This window comes from Protopterus annectens, chromosome 8.part0 (genome assembly GCF_019279795.1).
Source record: "Protopterus annectens isolate FY-2018-M chromosome 8.part0, PAN1.0, whole genome shotgun sequence".
Lineage (NCBI taxonomy): Eukaryota > Metazoa > Chordata > Ceratodontiformes > Protopteridae > Protopterus > Protopterus annectens.
This window is the reverse complement of record NC_056741.1, coordinates 1392618774-1392644316: the sequence shown is the minus strand read 5'-3', so window position 1 is coordinate 1392644316 and position 25543 is coordinate 1392618774. Positions and strand designations below refer to the sequence as shown.

The 25543-nt window shown below is 42.7% G+C and overlaps 1 protein-coding gene across 2 annotated transcripts in view; it reads left to right on the top strand.

Moving 5' to 3' along the window:
- Window positions 1-907: 907 nt before the first annotated feature.
- The window catches only part of BORCS5 (BLOC-1 related complex subunit 5), a 1110050-nt gene continuing 1085414 nt past the window's right edge, over window positions 908-25543 (top strand). For both annotated transcript variants that reach the window (XM_044080974.1, XM_044080973.1), the window contains exons 1-2: window positions 908-991; window positions 8939-9082. In XM_044080974.1, coding sequence (XP_043936909.1) covers window positions 934-991; window positions 8939-9082 — 202 coding nt within the window. In that variant the 5' untranslated portion in view covers window positions 908-933. The remainder of the gene's footprint in view (window positions 992-8938; window positions 9083-25543) is intronic.

Below are 25543 nucleotides of genomic sequence, written 5' to 3'. Positions count from 1 at the left end.
ATGTTGCCGTAAAGAGTACCATCCAGGAGGATTTGCTGGGACTGCATCTGTTTTTAAAGAGAGGACTTCCTCTTACCTGGTGTAAATGTTATGCATTTTCCATAGTTCTGGAAGAGATGATCTATCCTATGTACCCACCCACCCATCTTCTCCCCACTTTGGCATAATTGGTCTCAAGTCTCGCTTTATCTGGATTTTCAGATATTTTTACTTCTCATGCCTCTGATATAAAGAGTCTTGTCCATTATGGGTTAGAGAAGGGTTCTTGTCAGAGTGGGAAAGCTTTACATGCCGATCAGCCCTAATGCGTGATGGCCTTAGTCCTGCTTTTATAAAGGGTGAGCTTCATTTTTCAGATCTATGATTATGTTGATTATGTAACATTCATTCATTTATGTTACATAGTTTTGTTTACAATGATCAAGATATTTCTATTTCCATCTTCTTTAACATCCCAGGTACCTTTAGCTGGGCAGGTCAAGATGACTGACTGGAACAATTCTGAATGTAGAAAATGTCATAAATATTAACAGCTATTATTTTAATATAGAAGTTTATGTTCATAGTATGCATGTTTTTTACATTTCTAAAAATGTGGGATGTCTAATTCAAGTTGTCATTTGTTTTAGCTGTCCTGAGAGAGTAAGCACTCATGATTTTTGTTTTAATGTTGGACATATTGAGATGAATGTGTCCAGTGGTGCCATTTTAAAATGGGGGTTGAATACCCTAACTGGGCCATCCCCACAGGAGTACATTTTTGTACCCTGCAGCCTTGCAAGTCCGCCTTATCCTACTGTTACCCTATTCTTATCTGAGAGAGTGAGTCATGTTTACTTGTAATATGTTAGTAGAGCTATAAGCATTTCTAAACTTTTCAAACCATGCTTTTTATTCTTACAGATTGTGTTGAATAATCAACTTTCTCTTGTCATGGGAGCAGAACAGAGCGGAGATGCTGAACACAGACATACAGAGTCAAATACCTCAGGTGGGTATCTTTGAATGCTTGTAGTAGTTATCAGAGTGATGGGAAATCCAGTTTCTATTTCTGTTATGATCAATTGTGTCATCCACATTAGGCCTTGATAACTGATACAAGCATCTCATTTCAATTAAAAGACTTCTTTCATTAGTGTAATGTCCTGTAGTTTGAACTCCAAGTCCCAGAGTACAGATAGTGCAGGCCTGTGTTCTGGAAGTTAAGACATGTCAGATAAGATTGGAAATGACTGAGACCCTCTGCCTATTCCATCTACAGTCTTAGTGAGGAGGTTGACTCAAACACTTGGCCTAGCCAGCCTTCCCCAGTGAGCTGAACCTCCAAGAAGCTACCAACTTGGACTTCAAACACTGGTCCAGGCCTTGTTGGTACCAGGTTTCCACTTGAATTTACTGGGGCTGTCCCAGAAAGCTGAGATGCCAGTCTGTGCCTCTCAGTGTTGGAAAAAATAAGGGTCAAGAGGTTTCAGGCTGGCTCAATCCTGGATGTGGACTTGAGGCCAACTATCTATCTAGATCTGCAGGGGCTATCCTGAGGGACCTGGGTTGCAAGTTCAAGCATCTCACCTCCATGGTCAGCAACAAAGATCTGTGTGACTGTCTTGAACGTGGGGTGAAGATCTGTGATTTGAACCGTGTTTTTCTGTCTTCTGTGGGAATACCATTTTGTGAACAGCATCATCCCAGACTCCAGGGAACATGAGCCAGAGGCCTATGAATACCACATATTTGTCATGCCCTCATGCTGAGGTATTGAAATGCAGAATCACTCTGCTAGGAATACTAAGAGCTAGGTATGAGGGGCCATCATCCCTTAAGTTTCATGCCCCTAGAAAAAGCAAGAGAGGAAGAACTGGCATCATAGCACTCACGAGTGAAATGCAGATCTGAGATAATCTAGTTGAGATGCTTTCCAAAAGGTCAGGCAGAATATGAGGATTGTTTTCTAGGAGGGCTGCAATGACTGCAACAGTTAGATACCCAACAGGCGAAAAGAGAAGTGGATGAAACTCCTTTAACACCAGTCTTTGGCCAGGATTATACAGCTCTAACTGAGCAGAAAGAAGAGGATGGAGAGTGTGATTTGCTGGAAGTAGGAGTGATTTGCTGGAAGTAGGAGAGGAAGGCTGCAGTAGTAAGTGGCCAGCTCAGAGGGCTTCTACACCCATTTTATTCAGGATGAAGTGGGACTTCTATCTTTAAAGTCATGTGATCTCTCACCAGAGATGGTCTCCTTTACGGAAAGCCAATTGAGAATGAATATGCAGCCATTGGGCCAATGTGAGTTCTGCAAGGTCAACCAGAATCAAATGGTCAGTCTTTGGAAGGGTTCAAGGGAGAGTTAATGTGGAAGATGGCTGCCACAGTGGTTGAGAGACTGAGTATTAGTTTAGTCTTAGAAGTACAAAAATTGTGAATATGAGCAAAGCTGAGCAGTATTGTATGTGAAGCCTCCCAGATTGCAGATAAATATCATCTTATTTCCCAAGTGTACAGGTCCTGACACATTTAAAAAGAAACCTAAGAAATTTCTAATTAACAGTCTAGTGCTTCTACAAGAAATGCTATCTGTACACAGTGGTCTAATTACAGTTGTTTGTCAGACGTTTTCACATGGTTTGTGCAGTGGATAGAGTTGCTTCTTCACTGTACTTGCCACTCAAGTTCCTTTTTTCTAGAATAAGAATATCTGTTGTATGTTCATGTGAGTTTTTAGGATAGACTTCAGTTTCCTTCTGCATCACAAAAGAGTGGCCTAGGTGGCTTGGTAATCCTCCAAATTGCTCTCAGATGGTGCATGGAAAGAGAAAGGGAGAGAGACTGGTGGCCTATGCATGATTAAGTTGTTTGGCCTATGCCCATTTAGTGCTTGGACAGACTCTGGTTCCCTAGTAATCCTGTAATCCTGGATTAAATAAGTGGTCAGTGGAGAATGAATTTTCATGTGTTGACCTCTAAATCTTTTCTGCCTCTTTTTATTCTATGCTTTAGCAATCATCAAGTCTCCATCTAAGTCTCCATCTACTATTCCTCTGTTCATTCTTCCACCTTTCTAGTGTCTAAGAACAGCTGGGGGGGGGGGATAAGGGGGGTTGGCCAAGAGTCAGGGATCATGGCCACCATTTTTTAAAGAATAGATAATCTGAAAAGAGAAGGGCCAACTTCAGAAGCCACTGGTTTGTATCCTCAAGCATTGGGACTGCTTAACAAAATTAAACTTTCTTGGTGTGTCGGTCACCCCCCATTCTCATAATGTACTATGCATCCCTCTCCAGTTCTAATTTGTTGTACAAAAGCATTAGTTTATCATAAGAATGACTCCAGGCTTTATTTTCACTAACTTATTTTTTACTCATAGCAGATTTAATTTCTGTACTTTTCACTTTATAAGCAGTAGCATTTTGTGTGTTTATTTGGTACTGAACCTAGGACCACCATTTTTTTCTCTTGTTTGAGTCCTTTCCTTTATTTAAGCAATACTTCTGCAGCAGGGCTCTCCCTCTTGCAAGTGAGCATCTCAGATGTGTCTGTTGTTTGGGAACTCAACTTCATTAGGCCTGAGTATGTAAGCATTTTAATAACTAGACCAAAAGTCAGCATCATGTGGCATTTTATGGCTTTTTGCTGTCTTATACATTACTGGAGCTGTTCCTTGGCTATGCCATTTCTTCGGGCTTTGTGTCCAAGTTAAAGGGAAAAAATAAAATCAGACATTCTCATTTTTGTTTAAGAGTTGCTAGTGATTCTTTCCCATTCCCACCCCAATGACACAAACTTCGGGAAATGTTACATACAATGCAAAGAGACAGCTAACCTGTGGTAGCACAACGAAGACTACCAAAGGCATGTGGATTTTCCCTACAAACCTTTTGGATGATCCCTTCCTAAGTTGAGATCCTCACGGTAATACTATGGTTGTATGGGACAGTTCTGATATACCTAGTCCCCATCCTCAAGAAGCAGACAGAGTTTTCCAGCCTCAAAAGAATGTTTGAATTAGGCAGACACTATTTATCCTGAAGCCACAAATTTGGCAGTAGTCCTTTGAAAGTCTGCTATTATGACAATTGGCACAGAGGGTAATGTTGAGAACTGTAGTTGCTGTGGTACAAGGTTTGATTCCTTCAGTCCTCATTTGCCTACTGTGTGACTTTAAGCAAGTCACTTAACCAGACATTATTCCTAGCTCAACCTGGAAAAGGAATTGTTTATCCAGTGGGCCTACCTGGTTAATAAATGAGTATTATTATGTAGAGTCCAGAGGTTGACCCCTAATAAAGAATCAGAGGCAATAGACAGAGAAGCATGTGTTCACTCTACCTTGTTGTCTTTACTGGCACTGCTCTATAAGACACCCACACTTTACTTCCACTGGGGCACAAGAGTTGAGCTAGAACATGCTGTGGGATAGTTGGTCATTGAAAGACAAAAAGAGCGTAGTCCAGGCATCTACATCTTTGTCTGTTAGCAACCATTTGCCCAGAAAGGGAAAGTGAGGATAGTAGCACTCTTGGCTGCATCTGACATAGTTAGCTGAGGATGCCAGGGTGACTTTTTTTTAATTCCTCCTTCACACACTTGCACTCCTTTTCGGGAAGGTCAGATCTTTATGGCTGTGGGTATGAAATTTTATCTTCCATAGTTTAACTTTGCTTGGTCACAGAGGAGCTTGCTCTGAAAGTGATTATGGTGTCCACCACAGTAACAGAAATTGGATGGTGCAAAGAATGAACACTTTGCTTAGTTTATATCACAGCAAGGTCACAGACCTAGAGGATGGAGCCCCTCATGTTCCCCAGAAGCCTACATTTTGCCACATGGTGGACAGTAGCACTTCTCCTTCATATCCCAGCATGGATGAGGATTTTCAGAGACCGGTAGATCAGGGAGGTCATAATATGGGATATCTTATTTTGTTATGCACACAACCCCATACGCTTATCTTTGCCTTTGCTAGATGTCTTGCCTTGGCCAAAATAGGTTTAAAGAAGGAGGTACAAGCACTCCCCAAGGAAAGATCCATTCAAGAGGTCTCACCAGGGGAAAAAAAAGCTTAGTATTTTATTTACAATTCCTTTTGATGCTGAAGAAAACAGAAGGCCTAAAGCGCATCTTGTATCTCAGCAGCCAAAATGTGTTTATTTCCATTAAAACGTTTCAAGTGGTTACAGTGCAGTCTGTCTTACCTTGTTTGTCAAAAGGTACTACATGTGCTCTTTAGACCCTCCACTATTTATATCTTCATGGACTCATGGTGGTTTCTGCACTTCTAGATTGGAGTCCGTTAATATCAGTTCTGGATTCTCCACTTCAGTTTTCCCTCCTCTCCTACTGCCAGGGTATTCAGCAACTTTATGTCCATAGTAGGAGTCCTTTTTAGGTTTCAGGAATCTAGTGTATTCCCACTTCTGAATAACTGGATCTTTGCTACCGTCTCCCAGACATTCTTATAACACCAGAGGGAGTTTGTACTCAAAGGTGTTAATGTCTTTGGGAGTAATGGAACTTTGTGAAGTCCCATATTCTATTGGTTCTTTCTTGTCCTTGTAAGCTGCACCTGTGTTGTGCTTTTTTGCCAAAAGATAGGATCCTTTCACTGCATCAGTCAGTACTTGGCATAATGCCACACCCTGAAGATCTCTGCCAATACTTGTCTTAGAGCCCTGGACTTTATGACATCATCATTTTTTTTATAGTTTTTCATGCCAGACTTCATATGGGGGTACTTCAGTTGGCCATGAAAGTGCAGTGATAATAGGCTTAGGCTATTTTCGTTAACTTTTACACAGAGATCTTTTTTTAGTGGAGGGCCAAGGGAGTAAGCTGTGAAAGCAATGTATACTACATAGCACAGCAGTTACTATATGTTGAAAAATATTGCAAGAGAAAGAGGATAAATTAATGGTTTATTATAACTACCATACAGGACATTGAGACAGTCTGAAAATATGTACAGTATTTATAGTTGTTGAGGAAAAAATTTTATAATCTTGTTGAAATTCTATATAAAATGATATTGTATATACAAAAGTGCAAGTAGACGATGTTGTGATGTGATAGAAGTATGTTATATGCAATGGTAGTAAAGAACCTATTCATCTAAACAATGAAATGCAGATGTAAGAAGAAAATAAGGGAATAAAATAGGAGAAAAAAGTTAGAAGAGGAAGTTAATTTGAATATGAGTATAAAAATGAAAGATAAAAAACAAAGCAATAAACTGGAGTGTATGAGCTTGTTTTAAAGAGTTTGCAGTAAGACTGCTGCTCTAATGTAATGTGATGGCAGGTTCAAACAAATCAGTTGACGGGCATCCCTTTCCATCTGCAAACTCCAATAGTGGCAGTTACCACAAAGGTGTCTGAACTAGGATGGTGAGGCACTATGTTGGGCAGAAGTTTCGAGACACGTGAACACCTCAGGAAACTTTCTTATACATGAATAGCCAGGAAGGGAGAAAAATGTTCTTATACATTTATATTTGAAGTTGAGAGATTAGAGCTATGTTGCACTTTGCATGTTCTGTGTTTTTTTTTTTTTTTTTGCACTATGGGGTTCATAGATTGTAGCACGAGGAGTAAATGCACTAAGGAGAAATATTTGCACAGGGGTGGGATTTACTAAGTTTGTGCTTTGCTTCCAGCCATGGCTGTACTCACTCCCAAGGAATAATTCTTTCCTATGCACAGCCACTGATCACTTGGTTGGTAAATCCTACCAGCGATGTCTGAAGTAGCACTAGTGCAGATGTTTTGATCCTGGTGCATATGTCAGTGCAGCAGGTTGCAGTTTGGAGGCAGATGTGCAGTGAGGTCCATAATACGTAACACATTCATAACATTTTAGTGCTATTTGCATACCAATGTGGCACTTCACATATTGTCTGCTTGCTAACACACCTGTATGTAGCTCCCCCTCTCTATAATGATTTTCCTTGATGTGTGATGACCTCCCCTTTATAGATTGTCAAGTAAAATGTAATGATTTTGGGGATTGTTCGTCCTGCTCGCCAAAAAAAATTGAGAATTTTTTTTTCTGAATACCACAGGAGTTTGCTAGCAGTTAGTGTCAAAATTAAACTTAACACGCTTATCTATGCCACAGAAGGATATTGTACTTTGTAAAATCACTTTCTGCACAAGATGTGAACATTTTCATTGGTTGAATATTCTGAGTTTAAAAATTGTGGCGGTTATAATTTTTTTTTTTTTTTTGAGGGGATGAATGCTACCATCTGTGTCTTAAAGCTAGCTTTCCAGCATTTAAGATCATAAATCTAAATATATATGTGTTCAGAAAGCATTTTTTTTGTTATGTATTTAGTTCAGATCCAGACCACCTTTTTAGTTTGCGATTTTTCACTTCTTGAAGCATGGTTATAAAGACTGCGTTGCTATTTTGAACTAGCCACAGAAATTAAAAACCACCAAAGTTATGAGTGAGTATTTTATTGGAATGGTTGGGTAATGTGCTTTCTGTTGTGCTTTTAGTACAATTGTTAGTTCACAGCAGTTTTTAAATGTGTCTTAATTTTGTAAATAGGTCAATGATTGTTTTATACTTCCTGAATTGTCCTTCCTTCTTGCCTACCTCATATTCCTTTTTTTTTGTTTACTACACGATTGCTATGTAGTTGTTGCGTATGAATACCTGCATTTACTTTTACTATGCGTCAGAGTTCGCTGTTTTAAAATATTTGCGCATTTTGTGTCTTAGAATTCAATTGTATATGAATGTGACAAATTTTTAAAATTGAGCAACCATGAATCTGCTTTGCATATGTAATTATGAAAGTGATCAGTGCGACTGCCCCAGCTTTGCTGTTGTTAGTTAATAAGTTTACTTTGTGCTATGTTATCCTAGGGGAAAAAAAATATTTTTTCTTTTATGCACTTTGTTTTTTTCATATTGATATATGGAGCTTTTATCCTCGGACCTCCACTGAAAGGGGGTTTGCTTTTGCTGACCCAGTTGGAGTATTCCGTTAAACAAATGTAAGTAATTAAATAAATGCATTAGATATGGGCATTCATTTCATTTTCAACAAGGCACATCAGGGCAGGGAAGCAAAATCCAAAGTGATTTTTAAAAGCAGACTGGTTGTTGGACATTTAAGTGCATCTGTATCACAGAATGTTACAGAATCGTGTAATACTGCATGATCATCTCCCTTTACATGTAGAATGAAATATAAAGCAGCCAACCTGGAAACTAGTGCTTAGCAGCAAAGCTGAGGATTTTCCAGAGTGTGCCGGAAAATGATTACCTAAGGTACACCTGTGCACTGGCCTACAGGTTATGAAGTGCCTTAAAGTCTTTTTTTTCCCCTCAGAAGTTATCAGTATTTAACTTTGGTAGTAATTAAATTTCATGTAGTATGTAGGTGGGATTTGAAACAATTAAAGGAAGCAAAATCCAAAGTAGCTGTTTACTTTCTGCACCGCTGCTGCTTAGTGACTTGTTCACAGTCACACAGGAATGTGGGTTGGGGCTGAACTTCATGGTGCATCATCTTTGTTGCTGTGTTTCCTGGCACACTCCTGGAGGTACAGCAGTATACTAGTTAAAGCAATGAGCTTCAGAAACAATCATTTAATGTTAAGCCCCATGAATTCTACCTTGCATTAATCTGTATCCCAGAGTAAGTCATTAACTTCCTTGTGGTCATAGGTCACCCATAAGTATGGATGCTGCAGTCTCATTGAACCTGTCTGGGTAAGGAAATGTACATAAAGAAATACATACATAAATGTAGAATCCTGGCATTTGTTTGATACTTGAGTGTAGCAAAGACTTCAAACAGTGATGGGGGCTTTTGTAATACTGCATTTAAAATCCATTTTGCATACCCAGTTAGAACACAGAATTCGCTTAGAAAATGCCTAATTGTTATCCATTACATTCATGTGTAATTCACTTTTTTGGCTTTATTTAGCTTCTCCATCTCCAGCAAAACAAAGAGCCAAAATGGATGACATTGTCGTAGTGGCTCAGGGAACACAGGCCTCAAGAAATATATATCATGATCTGGATGTAATCAAGCTTCAGGAAATTCCAACCTTTCAGCCTCTTTTAAAGGGTAAAAAATTTACATCTTCACTCTGACATTTAAGTTCTGATGTGCCTTATAATCTTGCAGTGAGGAGAATGTTGCAGTGTTTGTAGTTGTTATTTTGGTTGCCTTTTTAAGACCTGTTGTATGTTGATTTGACATGAAGTTGTACTTCATCATATTTTACAACTGGTTGTTAGAAAGCACAACACTAATTGTTTGTAGGGGGTAAGCATTCTCATTTCCCTACTCCGAAATGGCTTTTCTTTGCACAAGATGCATTCTTAAGAATAAGATAAAATTTCATCCTGTAAATGGAGATATTTAAATAGTAATATCAATATATACTTATAACCTGGACTGCTAAGACATTATAAAAATCCAGAGAAATAAAAATAAGTTGACTTTTCTGTGTGCCCTCAGGTTGTTTATTCATTTGTTTGTAAGAATATCTGTATTCTTGATTTTTTAACTTGGCATTTCTGTGGTGACAATAAGCAGAGAAAAGGTACAAGGAAGCAAGGCTGTAACAAGTGAATTCAGTGTTGTGAATTTAATTTCATGGTTTTAATTAAATTCTGTGTTGTGTCAGCATTCCATTTATGCCTGATTCATTGTGACATTTTTAACAGGTAAAAACTGTCTTGTTTCTTTTTTATTTTTGCCCATCTTGTTTCTCATCTGGCATAATACATTGTCAGTTTTCTAGTTGTTTAATGATCTCTCTATGGATCCTGTGATGTCGAAAATGGTGATTTTGGAGCACACGCAAAATTCAGTCTGATGTTGTCACAGTGAATTGCAAGAATGTTTGGCATGATTCGGCAGTATTGTGTTATCTTCTTGATCCTTCTTCAAATATTCACATGGATGCAGAATTTACTTACTCTCTATAATACTGCTTTTGCATTGTACCAAGGTTCATCTGTTAGGCTGTGTTGTATCAAAGTCAGTTTTCTTTCTGAGGAAGGAGACGCCTTGTAAGCATACCTCTCAACTGTCCCTGATTTTTTCTCAAATTTTGGCTCTGTCCCTCCTAATCCCTCCTAAAACTAGTGACTTTTGGAGGAAAGGTAGTGAATTACACTTAATGAATAATGACAATAATTAAGAGTTATAGACTTCTTTTACTTCAGAAAATGTGTATTAATTCATATGCTCTGATTCTGTCAATGTTTCAAGCTAATATGTTAAAAGTGTCCCTGATTGTCCCTGATTTTTTCGTGACTTGTCCCTGATTCTGTTGAAATTTGTCCCCATTTGGTTAAGAGGTCTGCTTGTAAGACAGTCTTTTTGCATTAAACTATGCAATGTTTTATAGTCTGTCATAATTCATGCTCTGTATTCATTCATCACCACTGGGTCTTGGATCCGACGTTGGATCCGAGCCAGCCAAAATACAACAGACTGATCCAAGACTCTGGCTCCTCCCTCTCCCATAATACCCTGCTGCTCTCAAACCCCAAGATCTTGTTTGCCGTGCTCATGGTGCAGTCGCGTTCCTTCTGGCTCTGGCTAGGTAAGTGAAAACTTACTATTTTCTCTCTTCCAGTTTGGTCTCAGTTCCATGGTCTCAGCCATTCTTCTTGTTCCTCTGGCAAGGTACCACATGCGGGTATTACAGTGGACCCTAGTGTTCCAATGGTCAGCTCTTCTTCATCCTCTGTCCATGACTATAAAACTGATGCCTGAGTGCAAACATCACCTCCAGTGGTAGCTTCAGTCACAGGATCTCTATACAGGCAGGCCCTTTTCTCTCCCTCCACCCATAGCCACTGTGACCACGGATGACTCCCTCTTGGGGTGGAGGGCATTTTCAGAGGAAGATCGTACAAGGCACATGGACACCAACAGAGACCAAGTTGCATATAAACATCCTAGAGATGATGACAGTTCTCTTATCATAGCAAGGCTTCCAGGACTGCCTCCCTTGAGGGATGATTGCAATCCAGACAGGCAATGTGTCTGTTGTCTGGTATGTCAACAAACAAGGGGGAACACACTCTTACCTGTTGTGCAGAGAGGCCATGAGAGTGTGGGAATGGGCTATGTCCTCCAGTCGCTTCCTTATTGGAGAACACAAACCTGGGGATTCCAATATCTTGGCCAACAGGCTCAGCAGATCTAACTTGTGTCATCACGAGTGGTCGCTCAGTCCGTCCGTGATAAGTCAGAGTTTTGACCATTGGGGTCAGCCATGCTGTGACTTTTTTGCCTCTCAGATCAACCACAAATGCAGCAGATATTTCACCCTGATTACCAGTCCATGATTGGCCTCTGGTCTCCTCTATGCTTACCCTCCTGTTCCCCTAATACCCAAGGTCCTGCAGAAATCTGAATGCTTGAGGACATCTCTGATCCTCATTGCCCCCTTTCTGACCTCGTCAACCATGGTTCCTCTTCATCAGGTCTCATCTGAAATATCCACCATGGATACTGGACCCCCATCAGGATCTGATTTCCCACCCGTCAGTTCTCCCTCTTCCAAACCTTTGGACCCTTCACTTAACCACGTGGTTTCTTAAGTTTCAGTGGTAATTAAACAGTCCAGGCTAGTGTCCCCCATTAAATGCATCATTTGGCTTCCCAAAAACCCTTTACCAGGAAAGTGTACAGCAGTAAATGGAAAAGGTTTTCCATCTGGGCCAGAAGCAGGAATCCTGATCCTTTATCTGCCTTGATCCCTGACATTCTCTTGTTCTTGTGCTCCCTTTTTCAGGAGGGAGCAAGATGTTAAGTTGTCAAACTCGCCTTCATTCTTGCTGGATGGGTTCGGAGCCGATCCTCGGCTTCGACTCGGCACTTGCTAAGCTCGAGAACTCATTTTACCAGCTCGAGGCAACCCTATATCCCATGATGCAAGGCGTGACTATCTCAGATCTCGTTTGCTGCTTCGCGAAGAGGTCTCCTTTTTACCAGCTCAGGTAAAGTTTCAATTTCTATAAGATTAGTCAGGGTTTTTTCCCCCTTTTCTCCTATTTGTCATTTATTGGGTATATTTTTATACTTTTAGATAATCTCCTACCCTATATTCCCCTTCTTTTACGTTAGGATTTATTTCCTTTCTTCAGGCCTTAAGCCTCCCTCTCAGTTAATTCCTGTCAGGTTGTGTGTTGTGTGTTTTTTGGGGGTTAACTGTGTGACTGTTGTGTGTCTGTCTATTTTTGGACATAAATATGTCTAAAGAAGTGAAGGTCTCAGGCTTCAAGAAGTGTGACTCGTGCTGTCAGAAAATGTCTCTGACAGACGGTCACACTTCATGTGTTTACTGCCTGGGGCCTTTACACCTGCAGGACTCCTGTGCCATTTGTCACTCCTTTAGCCAGAGAGTCCTGCAGGAACGAAGAAACAAACTAATTCTTCGTGGCTTGTTAAAGCCAGAGGGATCTCCGACCAAGGCTGGGTCGGTTAAACCCTCTAAGCCATCTAAGTCCCAGGCTGTAGTTTCCAAGCCTTCGGCTGTGGCTCCGACTCCTTCGGAGTCGAGATCGGCTCCGGCCGGAGCCGATCTTTCCATTTTGGAGGTTGCTGTGTCGGCTCCGACACACAAATACCCATTACTTTGTCGGCTCCGGCCGGAGCCGACATGTCTTTATCCAGTATTGGAGCCGATAAGTCTTCGGCTCCATCTGGAGCCGAGGGGTCGTCGGCTCCGATGGCTCCATCCAGGAAGAGATCTCGGTCTCCTTCCTGGAGTCGATCTGCGTCGACTCCGGGATCTCCTCTTTTGTCGGAGCGGAGCCGATCTTCAAGATCTTCCAGGCTGTCAGACCACGATTTAGAGAGGGTGGTAAGCAGACTGTTGAAGTCACAGGCACTAGCCCAAATGCTCCATAGCCCATCTCAACAGACGTCTGCTATTTCTCATCCCCCTGAACTTCCTCCTCCGACTCTCCTTCAGAGTTTGGAGTAGGAGCTTCTCGGAACAGTGACCGTGGGTGCGCCTGAGCCTATACTTCCCCTTTCGGCTCTGACGTCTTCGGCTCCGATCTCCTCCATGAGACCTTCCTTGGAGGGATCCGGTCATCGAGTCTCCCTTGTCGGCTCCGAGGGGGCGAGTGGCATCGGACCCTTGTCCGACCCTGCTCTCCCTCTTGGAGCTTTGGCATTGGTGAGCTCGGCACTGACATCGGCTTCGGAGCCTTCTCTTTCGGTGGGGCTGGGGATTCCTGTTTCTTCTGGCCTCCCCGGGAGAGGAGCCTTTGAGGTGATGAGGAGTGTCCTAGCCCCTAGGTCAATGGTCTATTCCTTTAGCTCCTCCATCTTCGGTGCCTGTTGATGTCTCTTGCTCCCGGACCCAGAGATCCATCGCCTCAGGTTTCCCCATTGGGAATAACTTCCTCTTCCGAGGTTTCTCCTGATCCTGCAGCAGAACCCCCGCGTAAGAGGACGTGTAAGAGAAAGCACACAGACTCCCCTGAGTCTACTACATCAGATACCGACTTAGATGAGTCGGAGGGTTCCCCACAGTCCCCCTCTGAGGATGTCTCCTTTTCAGACATCCTGGAACTCCTTAAGCAGAGGGGGAACTGGCCTTCCATTGACCCCTCCGAGAATGAGTCGGTATACCTGGAGGCTTTTGGATCTCGACCCTCCACCTCCTGGGTGTCTCCGCCTTTCGACCCACTCATGCAGGTAGTGGCTCGGAAGGCGTGGGCAGCCCCGGATTCTGTGGAACCAGTTCCTAGGAGGCCCTCCATATTCATTACAGCCCCTGCAGACAAACAGTTTCTTTCTAAGGGCGTCCCTGTTGATGCTATGGTGGTGGCGGAGGCCACCAAGAAGGAACTTGCTGATCCTTCTGTGCCTGTCCATCCTCCTAATAAGGATTCTAGGACCATGGATAGGTACGGCAAGCGGATGTTTTCTTCAGCGACCTTTGCTATGCGTTCACTGAACTACCTTTGTCACTTTACCAGACTTCAGAGAGACATTCTCAAGGAACTAGGTGAAGTGGTTCAGGATCCTTCGGCGACTGGGGCTCAGGAAAAGATTGCCTCACAGCTAGGAATCCTCAATTCTTTGACTAACTCCTCCATGCGGCTCATTTCTTATGCAGCCGATGGGGCAAGTTGGGCCGCAGGCACAGGAGTGGCACTTAGGCGTCAGACCTGGATGCGGCTTTGTAATTTTGCAGACCCTTTTAAGGCGTCCTTCACCAGTACCCCCTTTGACGGTTCGGCTTTGTTCGGGCCTCAGGTGAAGGATACATTGACCAGGTGTGAACAAGATGGCAAGACCCTTTCTGCGTGAGTCCATTTCTCCACCCCTTCAAGACCCTATCCAAAGGGTCAGAAGGGAGGAAAATGTGGTTCCATAAATCTCAAGGAGTCACGCCCGGACACACGTGGTCAGTTTACCCCAGAGGCAGAGGGGTAATAATAATAACGCCGTAGGGGCAGAGGGGGTCCGCAGAATCAGGGTAGCAGGGAGACTCTCCCTGATAAACCCTTCCAGCATCCCTGAGGTGTTGCCCGACTGCCCACCCTTGGAGGCAGTCGGGGGAAGATTGTCACTGTACCCAATAGCCTGGCATTCCCTCTCTCAAGACAAATGGGTACAGTTGATCATCTCCGAGGGCTACAATATCCCTTTCGAGAGGTATCCCGTTCCTCATCAATCCCTTCCAGACGTCACACCCGGTCTAAGGGAATTGGCAAAGCAGGAGGTATCAAAGCTCCTAGCAAAAAGAGCCGTCCAAATAGTGCCAGCAGACCAAGTAGGATCCGGCATCTACTCAAGATTCTTTTTGGTCCCCAAAAGGACGGGAGATTGGAGACCAATTTTAGACCTTAGCAAACTAAACAAGTTTGTCAAGAAGGCAAGATTCTGGATGGTCACGCTTCAGTCCATTCTACCCTTTTTGGGCAAGGACAACTGGATGTGCTCAATAGACCTTCAGGATGCGTACTATCATATAAAGATTCACAGGCGCTCCAGAAGGTTTCTCCGCTTTCAGCTGGGGTCCAGTCATTTTCAATTCAGAGCCCTGCCCTTTGGCCTCACTATAGCCCCCAGAGTGTTTACCAAATGTATGGCAGTGGTTACAGCTCATCTGAGACGTCAAGGATTCCAGGTGTTTCCGTATCTAGACGACTGGCTCCTCTCTGCCACCACCAGGCATCAACTTCTCAAGGCCAGAGACTACACTCTGCAAACCTGCAAACAATTGGGGATTTCAGTAAACTTCGAAAAATCTTCTCTGTCGCCTTGCCAATCTATTACCTTTATAGGTGCAGAATTAAACACTGTCAGTATGTCAGCCAGACTCGCAAAACAAAGAATTCTGGACATTCAGAAGTATGTTCGGATCATATTACTCAGCAAGAAGATCAGAGCCAAATTTGTCCTGAAGGTTCTAGGTCTTATGGCTGCGGCCATTGTTCTACTGCCATTAGCCCGCTTCCACATGCGACTTCTGCAGTGGATGTTGTTCGCTCAATGGTAATTCCAGCAGCTCCCCATGAGTCACGAGATTTTTGTCACGCAGTCGTGCAAGAGTCATCTAACCTGGTGGATGTCTTCTCCTCTGCTCCATCAGGGCCGACTGTTTGTTCCCCCACTTCCGGTTGCCACAGTCACTTCGGATGCCTCTCTGATCGGGTGGGGGGGGCATTATCAGGGCAGGATGGTCCATGGGACTTGGCAACCCATAGAATACCATCTGCACATAAATGTCCTAGAGATGAGAGCAGTGCTTTTAACGTTGCAAGCCCTCTGCGACTTTCTTCCCCTGGGGACTATTGCAGTTCAGACGGACAACATGTCTGTAGTCTGGTATATCAACAAGCAGGGCGGGACCAGGTCCTACCCACTGTGTCGAGAAGCTCTCAGACTTTGGCAATGGGCAATCTCCTCTCATCGGTTTCTGATAGCACTTATCCCGGAGATCCAACCTCTTAGCGGACAGACTGAGCAGAGCTATTCACATGCCACACGAGTGGTCTCTCAAGCAATCGGTAGTGGACGAGATTTTTCAGAAGTGGGGCTTCCCTTCCTGCGACCTTTTTGCTACACCCCAAAACAGCAAATGCCCAGACTTCTTCACCCTCTTTCCTCTACCAGGCCGTTCCCCGAGAGACTCTCTAACCCAGGATTGGCCCCGGGGACTTCTGTATGCTTTTCCTCCATTTCCACTGATACCACAAGTTATTCAGAAAGCTACCGTATTGAGAGCCAAGTTGATCCTCATTGCCCCTTACTGGCCTCGACAAATTTGGTTTCCGTCCCTGCGTCGTCATCTCCTGGCCCAGCCTTGGCATCTGGACCCAGTTCCAGATCTTCTGACCCACCAGTCGGGTCATCTGCACCGGGCCATTCATTCTTTCAACCTCACTGCTTGGTTGCTCCACTTCCTTCCTTAGCCAGGCTTCCTATGATCTCTAACCCCGTTAGGAACATCATAGTAGCTTCTCTAAAGTCCTCCACCAGAAAGATTTATGCTAGTAAGTGGAAACGTTTTCTTTCTGGGCAAAGTCTAAACACATAGATCCCTTTACTGCTCCACTGCATTCAGTTTTGGACTTCTTAGCAGAGATTTTTCAATCGGGGTCTTCTTCTTCTTCTACAGTTAAAGTCCAGTTGGCAGCAATCTCTAATTTTCATGTTGGTTTAGCGGATCAAAGCATAATGTCCCACAAGCTTTGCAAAGCCTTTCTGAGAGGTATATTTCTCCTGAAGCCTCCAATCAGAGATCCTCCTCCGCAATGGGATTTGAATTTAATGCTGGCATCCTTGATTCTACCCCCCTTTGAACCGGCTGCTACATGCTCCTTAAAGTTTCTTTCCTGGAAAACAATTTTCTTGGTTGCTGTTACTTCAGCTAGAAGGGTTTCTGAACTTCAGGCCCTCTGTGTCCGTTCCCCTTACTTGATTTTTCACAAAGATAGGGTAGCTTTAAGAACTAATCCATCTTTTTTGTCCAAAATGGCTTCCCAGACGAATCTTAACCAAGCTATTGATTTGCCAGTTTTTTTCCCTAATTATTCAGACAAAGCTGAACAAAAACTTCATTGCTTAGATGTCCATCATCAGCTCAGATATTATTTGGACAGAACTAAACAATTCAGAAAATCTGATCAACTATTCCTTTCTTATGCAGAGAACAGAAAGGGTCTCCCAGTCTCTAAAGTGACCTTATCTAGATGGCTGTCTTCTATCATTTCTTATGTTTATCATCTCAGAGGCAAGCAACTATCCTCAAAACCAAAAGCACATTCTACCAGGAGCCTGTCCACATCCACAGCCTTTCAGGATAGGCTACCTATTGACACCATTTGTGCAGCAGCCACTTGGGCCACTCCTCACACCTTTGTCTCTCATTACAAATTGGACTTGGCCTCCAGGGACAGGGCTAGGTTTGGTTCCACAGTTCTCAAGAGTCTGTTCCATTGAGCCACCCAGGATAGAGGTGCTAGGGACACGGTCCCATCCAGCAAGAATGAAGGCGAGTTTGACAACTTAACATTTAGAAGTTATGTACATAACATAACGTTCCATGTTAGTTGTCTTCTCTGCCTTCTTTCTCTCGTCCCTCCCTCCTTCCCCCTGGCCTGGATTGATCTTGAGGTTGTACCTTCCTTTGTTGGAGGTGTTGTCACTCTTTCTAAGAGTTCCCAGTAGGAAGAGTCATTATTGTTAGTGGCTATTGGCCTAGTTTCTCCTACATTTAGTTTCTTCTTCCTGGGGAAGAAGTGTTTTTAACAGGGTTTTCTTCTAGCTACCAAACGAGATCTGAGGTAGTCACGCCTTGCATCATGGGATATAGGGTTGCCTCGAGCTGGTAAAATGAGTTCTCGAGCTTAGCATACCCCCCATGTCCCAATCAGGCAAAGCTGCAGAAGATGCCTCAGATTTCTTGCAGGGACAGAGCATTATCAATTCTCAGCATTGCCGTTTGGCTTATCTATTGCGCCCAGAGTGTTCACAAAATGCCTGGCATCAGTAGTGGCACACTGCAGACTCCAGGGGATTCAAATATACCCCTACCTGGACGACTGCCTCATACAAGCAGACAACAAGCAAACCTTGATAGCAAACTTGGACTATGTCATTCTTTTACTACAGGCCTTGGGATACACAGTCAACATTCAGAAATCAAGACTTCTGCCATCCCAACAGATTATTTTCCTAGGAGCCAAACTGGACACAAAAACACAGATGGCTTATCTCACAGAGGAAAAACAACAGCAGTTACCAGAGTACTTCAAAGGCCTAGCAAAGCTCTCCCAGCTGACTGCAAGGAAAATCCTGCAGGCCCTGGGGTTCATGGCATCTTGCATTTTTCTGATACCTTTGGCAAGACTTCATATGAGAAAGCTGCAATGGTACTTAAAGTTTATGGTCCCAACACAGCCAAAGCCTAGAGGACGTAATCCCACTCATTCCATGTCTGCAAAGAGAATTTTTGTGGTGGGCTCAAGCAAGTCAGTTAAACAAAGGCATGTCTTTCAACAAACCTCAAGCAGGTCAAATGATTACAACAGACGCCTCAGACCATGGATGGGGGACGCACATGGAGGGCAGATGCATTCAAGGTCAATGGACACCAAGGGAAAGGCATCTGCACATAAACCAAAAAGAGATGTTGGCAGTGATACATGCAATCGAGACTTTCGAAAAATCACTTCAACAAGGACATTTGCTAATAAGGACAGACAACACCACTGTTATGTGGTATATAAACAAGCAGGGAGGCACTCATTCTTATCCCCTCTGCAGACTAACAATGATTCTCTGGGAAAAATCCCAAGTCTGAAGGTACATCTGCAATCCCAGTTTGTGCCAGGCAAGGACAATGTACTGGCGGACAAGCTGAGCAGAAATTTCTTGGATCCACACGAATGGATGCTGCATCCTCACATTTTCTCACAAATAACAAGGACATGGGGAAGACCGGACATAGATCTCTTTGCTTCTCACATGAATCATCACTTGGAAAAGAACTGTACAAGGACCCACCATCCTCTAGCCTGGAAAACGGATGCTCTCTCCTTCAGCTGGAAGTCCCTAACAATTTATGCATTCCCTCCTCTACCACTGCTGACCAAGGTGATACTGAAGATCAAAGCAGAACAACCAACAGACATTTTGATAGCTCCAGACTGGCCAAGGCAGCACTGGTACCCATTGCTGTTGAGCATAACTCGGACCAAACCGTGGCCTCTGCCCCTATGGCCTCTGCTTCTAACACAACACAATTACAGGACGGTTCATCAAAACCTGAAAACATTGCATCTGACAGCCTGGAGGTTACCATAACTCATTCCGATATCCCTCTTTCCAAAAAAGTTCAAGAGATCTTACTGGAAGCACGCAGACCTTCCACCAGAAAAACCTATTCAGCCAAGTGGAAGAGATTCATCATCTGGAATGCTAACAGGGGTCAGGATACAACAGTATTGAGTATACCTCAGATATTGGAATACTTGGCAGAAATGTTTCATACTGGTCTCTCATATTCTTCCATAAAGATTCATGCCTCAGCAATCTCAGCAAAATACAATTGTGATCCACCTGTGTTTTAACATCCTTTGCTAAGATGGTTCCTAAGGGGGATAAAGAATGCCAAACCTCCCAGGAAACCGCCAGTACCTGCATGGGACCTCAACTTCGTCTTGGAAAAACTAACTCTTCCTCCCTTTGAACCAGCAGCAACTTCGGAAATGCAATTTCTCTCATGGAAAACGGTTTTCCTATTGGCAATCACATCAGCAAGAAGAGTCTCGGAGATACAGGCACTCATGGCAGTACCTCCTTTTCTCATTTTTCATCAGGACAGAGTCTCTCTAAGAACCAATCCTTCATTCATGCCAAAAGTAATTTCCAGGGTGTCTCTAAATCAAGCCATTCACCTGCCTTTCTTCCCCAATCCTCAAAACAGGGGGGAAGCACTGCTGCATACTTTGGACATACACAGGCAACTACGCTACTACTTGGACAGAACTAAGGCCACCAGAAAGTCTGACCAACTGCTTGTAGCCTATGCTGCTGGAGTACAAGGAAAAGCAATCTCCAAACAAACAATTTCCAAATGGATTGGACACTGCATCAGATTCTGCTATTCCTTTCATGGAAAAGGTGTGCCAGCCAATATCAGGCCACACTCCACCAGAGCTATAGCCACATCCACAGCTTTCCTAAGAGGAGTGGCTACAAAGGACATTTTAGAGGCTGCTTCATGGAGCTCCGTGCATACATTTACCAAGCACTACAACCTGCCTTTATACTCCAGATCCCGAGCAGGCTTTGCTCTGACAGTCCTGCAGGGCATTTTAGCTACACCATCACTTTCTTAGTTCCAACCACCCCCAGCTTGGCTATGGTATTCAACCCATATGTTATGACTGCAGTTGCATTCTTGAAGGACATAGTACAGTTTTGTACCTACCATAAATGTAGATGTCCGATAGATATGCAACTGCAGTCGATTCTCCCACCCTCCTACCCCTCTGCAACCTTCCTTATGGGTCCACTACCCCTATTCCTATTAGCTGGGGGTATCTCTATGGTGTATCTGTTTATTACTGTTGTGCATGTCTGGAATTCTTTATCCATTCACCAAATTTAGCCTTCCTAGGAGGGCACCTGGCATCTGGGGCAAGAAACACTGAAGAAGATGGCGTCGGCCGATGCCTTTATACTCCAGCCGTTCTGACGTTGGAGAGGAGGCAACACCAGCCGACGCCGGACCCAGACTTTGCAATCCGGCCGACCGAGGGCTGCCTGAGGCAGGACAACCCATATGTTATGACTGCAGTTGCATATCTATCGGACATCTACATTTATGGTAGGTACAAAACTGTACTTTGTATTTTGGCCGGCTCAGATCCAAGACCCTGTGGTGATAAGAATGAAGACATAGGATAATACAGATGCCAAGTTATGATGAGTACATAACTCTTTTTATGTCAGAGCTGTTTTATTAATCTTATGTTGTTTAATTTACACTTTTCGGAAAATACTTCCGTGGGCAAGCAATTCAGAGTGAGAGTACAATATTGTGTGTGACATACTGCTGTGTGCGTCATGCAGACAAGAAAAGGGAGTATGCAAGATCCCTGCATAAGTCCTTGCAGAACACTCTTATGAAGTGTTGTGAATACATTGCTGTCTTACATTGTCATTGTACTTCCTCTGGAGCTGCTTCAGGCATGTGTATCGACATTAAATCTTTTCCAACATACTAAAACTTAACAGTAATATAAATGGGGAATGAAAATAAAGGAATCAGCTTTTGAACTTGAATGAAGTAAATAATCTGGGAACCAGTGAGTGGCCCATCCTTTTTCCAGTCATGCCCATAAGACTTTATGTTTCAGAAATATGTGTAGAGCTGGACCACTGGACTTTCTCCTGTTTATTATAATCAAAACATTTTTACCGTCATTTCCGGATGGGTTGAAACTTTGGCTTTTGCACTGAGCTTTTTTTTTTAATGGTATGATATTCATTTTCTAGAAATGTTTTCAAAAGAATTAATATCACAAAAGGCACCTATTGCTTGGTCCATGCCCTTTGTTTCCCCTCTACATCTGGTTTAGTGTATCCAACAGTTTTGAAGAACTATCTGTGGGTCACGTTGGCAGAAGTACTGTATGTAGCACAATAGATTGAAGTAGCAGTGCCATAAGAGAAAACAACATTGAATGTATGTTGATATCTTAACACATGAGAGATGTAATGGGCATGCTTTTCTCCTTCTCTGCATCCAAGGCTGCCCTGTTCCTCTTGATCACATGATACAGTTGTTTATTCATGTGCCACTGTGCTTCTGTTGTGTCAGGAAGTGGGATTAAAATGTATCAATATTATTGGGGGTGGTCATGTTTGGTGGCATTCATTACTATTGACCTGGCACTTTGAGGTTAAGTTTAGTAGTGGCCACACTTCCAGGAGATTTCTTGCTGTATGACCCACATCCTTTGTGAAAGCAGTTCCATTCTTTGCCACCTATGTCTTCCTATGTCTGTAGAACTTCACATCATCATCTGTCTTTATGATAGTACACCTCACCTTTGTTATTGGTGCTGCTGCTCTTTCATCTCCCTTGTTCTGACCTGTGTCCAATTTCTGTCCGCTTCCTGTGTTAGATTTTAACCTGTAACCTGCCCAACTTTTTTCCTGCTACACTTTCACCCATTTCCTCCTTACCTCCTACTGTATGATTTTTCTGACCTAATCCTCCTTAACTTTACTTATCTCACTGGTGCACTTTGGTTTCCATCTTACCCCTTCCTTTTATACACTTTTCGCTCCTACCATACTCACCTGCATTGCTGATTGTCTCCTGTTCTAGCCCACCTTCAGTTGTTTCTACCTGCTCCCCTCACCCTGCGGGCTCACTCCGCTCCCCTCTCTACCCTCAATTCCCACCCACCCCCAGGGGTCCTTACCTTATAGCTCTCTTGACACACCCCTATCCTACCCTTCCAGTCCTTCTCCTTCCCGCTCTGACTTCCTCCCACCCACACACACACCCCTTCACCACCACACACTCCCACTTTATTTTTTCCTATCCTCCTCTCTAGTTTCTTTCACTTACCCATCCCACTTTAACTTTTATTCCTTTCTCTGTTTACTCCTATCCCCTCTTTGCCTATCCTTTTATTTCCATATTTTTACTCAACAATAGAATACCCCTTTCTACTTCATTCCTCTCATACTTTTTTACATCCATCTCTAATTACTCTTACTCCTCTTACAATGGCTCCCTACCTGCCAACCCAGCTTTTACTCTCATTCCTACTTTTTTCCACCCTATGCTCAGTTTATCTCCTGTCCTTTTATGAGAAATCACTTGATGTCCAACCTTTCCATCCACACAAACACACTACAACATTTCTCATTCCACTTATTTCATATCCATATATTTCTTCTATCCCTAACTATCAACTACCTAAATTCCACAGACTCACACATCTCAACTATGTCTTGCCTTCTGATAACAAAACTAAAATACTAACCCTTCAAAAATTTAACCTCATAATCAAACCTATTAATCCTACCCTTCAAGATGGAGACATCCACCCTAACCCTGGTCCTGCTTTCCCTTCTCCCCTCGTGTCTATACCCAAACCCAATAATACCTTCCTAATAGGACATCTTAATACCCAAAGCTTAAACAACAAAGTACCGTACCTACATGCCCTCCTTCACACACATTCATTTGATATTCTCTGCCTCTCAGAGACCTGGCTAAAACCTATCACTAAAGACATTGAGATTATTCCCCAAGGCTACAATATAGTAAGACTCGACCGTCCCAAACGCAAAGGTGGTGGCGTTGCAATTCTTCTTAAAAATCATCTGAATATCACTACCCTTCCAGCCTCTCCAACTCAAGATAGCAAGATAGAAGCCATCATTACCAAACTCCAACTAAATTCCAAAAAATCCCTTTATATCATCTGTATGTACCTGCCTCCTGGTAACAATATACCTATCCTAGAAAATTATCTTAGTTTGGTATCTGCTACTTATCCACAAGAAACCATCATACTAGGCGACCTGAACATAGACTGGAATAGTATTAATGCTGAAAATCCTTCATCTCATATCAACCTTCATGGTTTTACCCAAACCATTACCACAACTACTAGGCTCAACAAACATAGTAATAGAGAAAGCATTTTAGACTGGATACTTATAAACAGAGTCAAAACTAATTACAAAGTAGGAACCTTGCCGGATGATGACAGTGATCACTCTTTAACTTTCATAACAAGAGAAAAGGCCGATTGTGTAAACCCCCACATTATAAGAAAATTACGCACCATCAAACATTTTAATCTAGACCTGTTTCAGACTGAACTTAGTGCATGTAACTGGAACCCCTTAAAAACACTTCCTCTTGAAAATGCAGTACTATATTTTAACACAATTTTTTTATCCATTCTTGACATACATGCTCCTGAACGTATTATTAGAATGAAATCTAATACAGCCCCTTGGCTCTCCCATGAAACCAAAAAACTTATTCTCACTAGAAATAAAGTCTGGGCCACATGGAGATCCCACAGAAATAACCCTGATCTTCTACACTTCCGACAGCTTAGAAATCTAACTAAAAAGGCAGTAATATCTGACAAAAAAAATTCTACTTCGAACTACAACAAACTCATCTTAATAATTCTAAACTTTTCTGGTCTTCAGTCAATAAACTCCTCTCCCCAGGAACTTCCAAAACACCTTCCCCACTTAATGCAGACCCTGATACCCCACAACAAACTGCAGATGCTTTTAACTCTTTCTTCACTGAAACTATACAAGCTCTAGCTAAACAACTTAATGCCAACAACTTCTGCCCACCAAGTAACCTAACAAACTCCTCCTTTAAATTCTCTCTACAACCTATCTCTACATCTTATATTTACAGACTCCTTCTCAAACTAAAACCGTGTACCCCCTCTGCTGATAAGCTCCCTTCACTTTTTCTTCAAAAGGCTGCCAAGGTCATCGCATATCCTATATCTATTCTCATAAATAGGACAATCAAAGAAGGAACCATCCCAGATATCTGGAAGGTCTCTCATATTATCCCACTTCATAAAGGTGGAAACTCCATTGACTATTCTAACTATAGACCTATTGCTCTCCTCTCACCTTTGGCTAAAATTATGGAGAAATGTATCCACCATCAACTTGTACAATACGTCTCTCTTCACAACATAATAGCAAACTGTCAGCATGGCTTTAGACCGCATCACAGTACTACTACTGCCTTGCTTTCCTTTGTAGACACTATTAATCAGAACCGTAACAACAACTTACTCTCTTCTGCCCTCTTCATTGACCTCTCCAAAGCATTCGATATGGTCAACCACTCTTTATTAATTAATACTCTTGAATCCCTCTCTTTTGATATCCCAGCCATTAAATGGTTTAAATCCTACCTTACAAATAGAAAACAAGCAGTTCTTTGGGATAACCACACTTCTTCTCTTTTGCCCGTTTCTATCGGAGTTCCACAAGGCTCTATCCTTGGCCCACTTCTCTTTTCCCTCTTCATTAATGATCTTCAAACAATAATCCTTCAAGCAACTTGCATTCAATATGCTGATGATTCTACGATCATCTGCTCAGCATCTTCCACCCCAGAACTTATCTCTCTCACCCAAAAAGTGTTTAATACCATAGAAACATGGTTCTCCGGTCGATTCCTCCTACTAATTGCTAAAAAAACTAAACTTCTTCTTTTTACCCCCACTTCCAGGACCTCCCCCTTACATTTCACCATCTCCTCCAACAGTGCCACTGTCATCTCACCCGACACTTCAACTAAATTGTTAGGTATTACCATTGACAATAATCTCTCTTTCAACCAACACATTAACAACTCCATAAAACTAATCAACAGAAAAATAGGATCCTTATATCGAATTAGACCATTTCTTACACCATCTACTAGAACTAGGATTGCTCACTCCCATCTTATTTCTACTCTTCTTTATGCTTCACCCATCTTTACCAACCTCAAAAAAAACAACC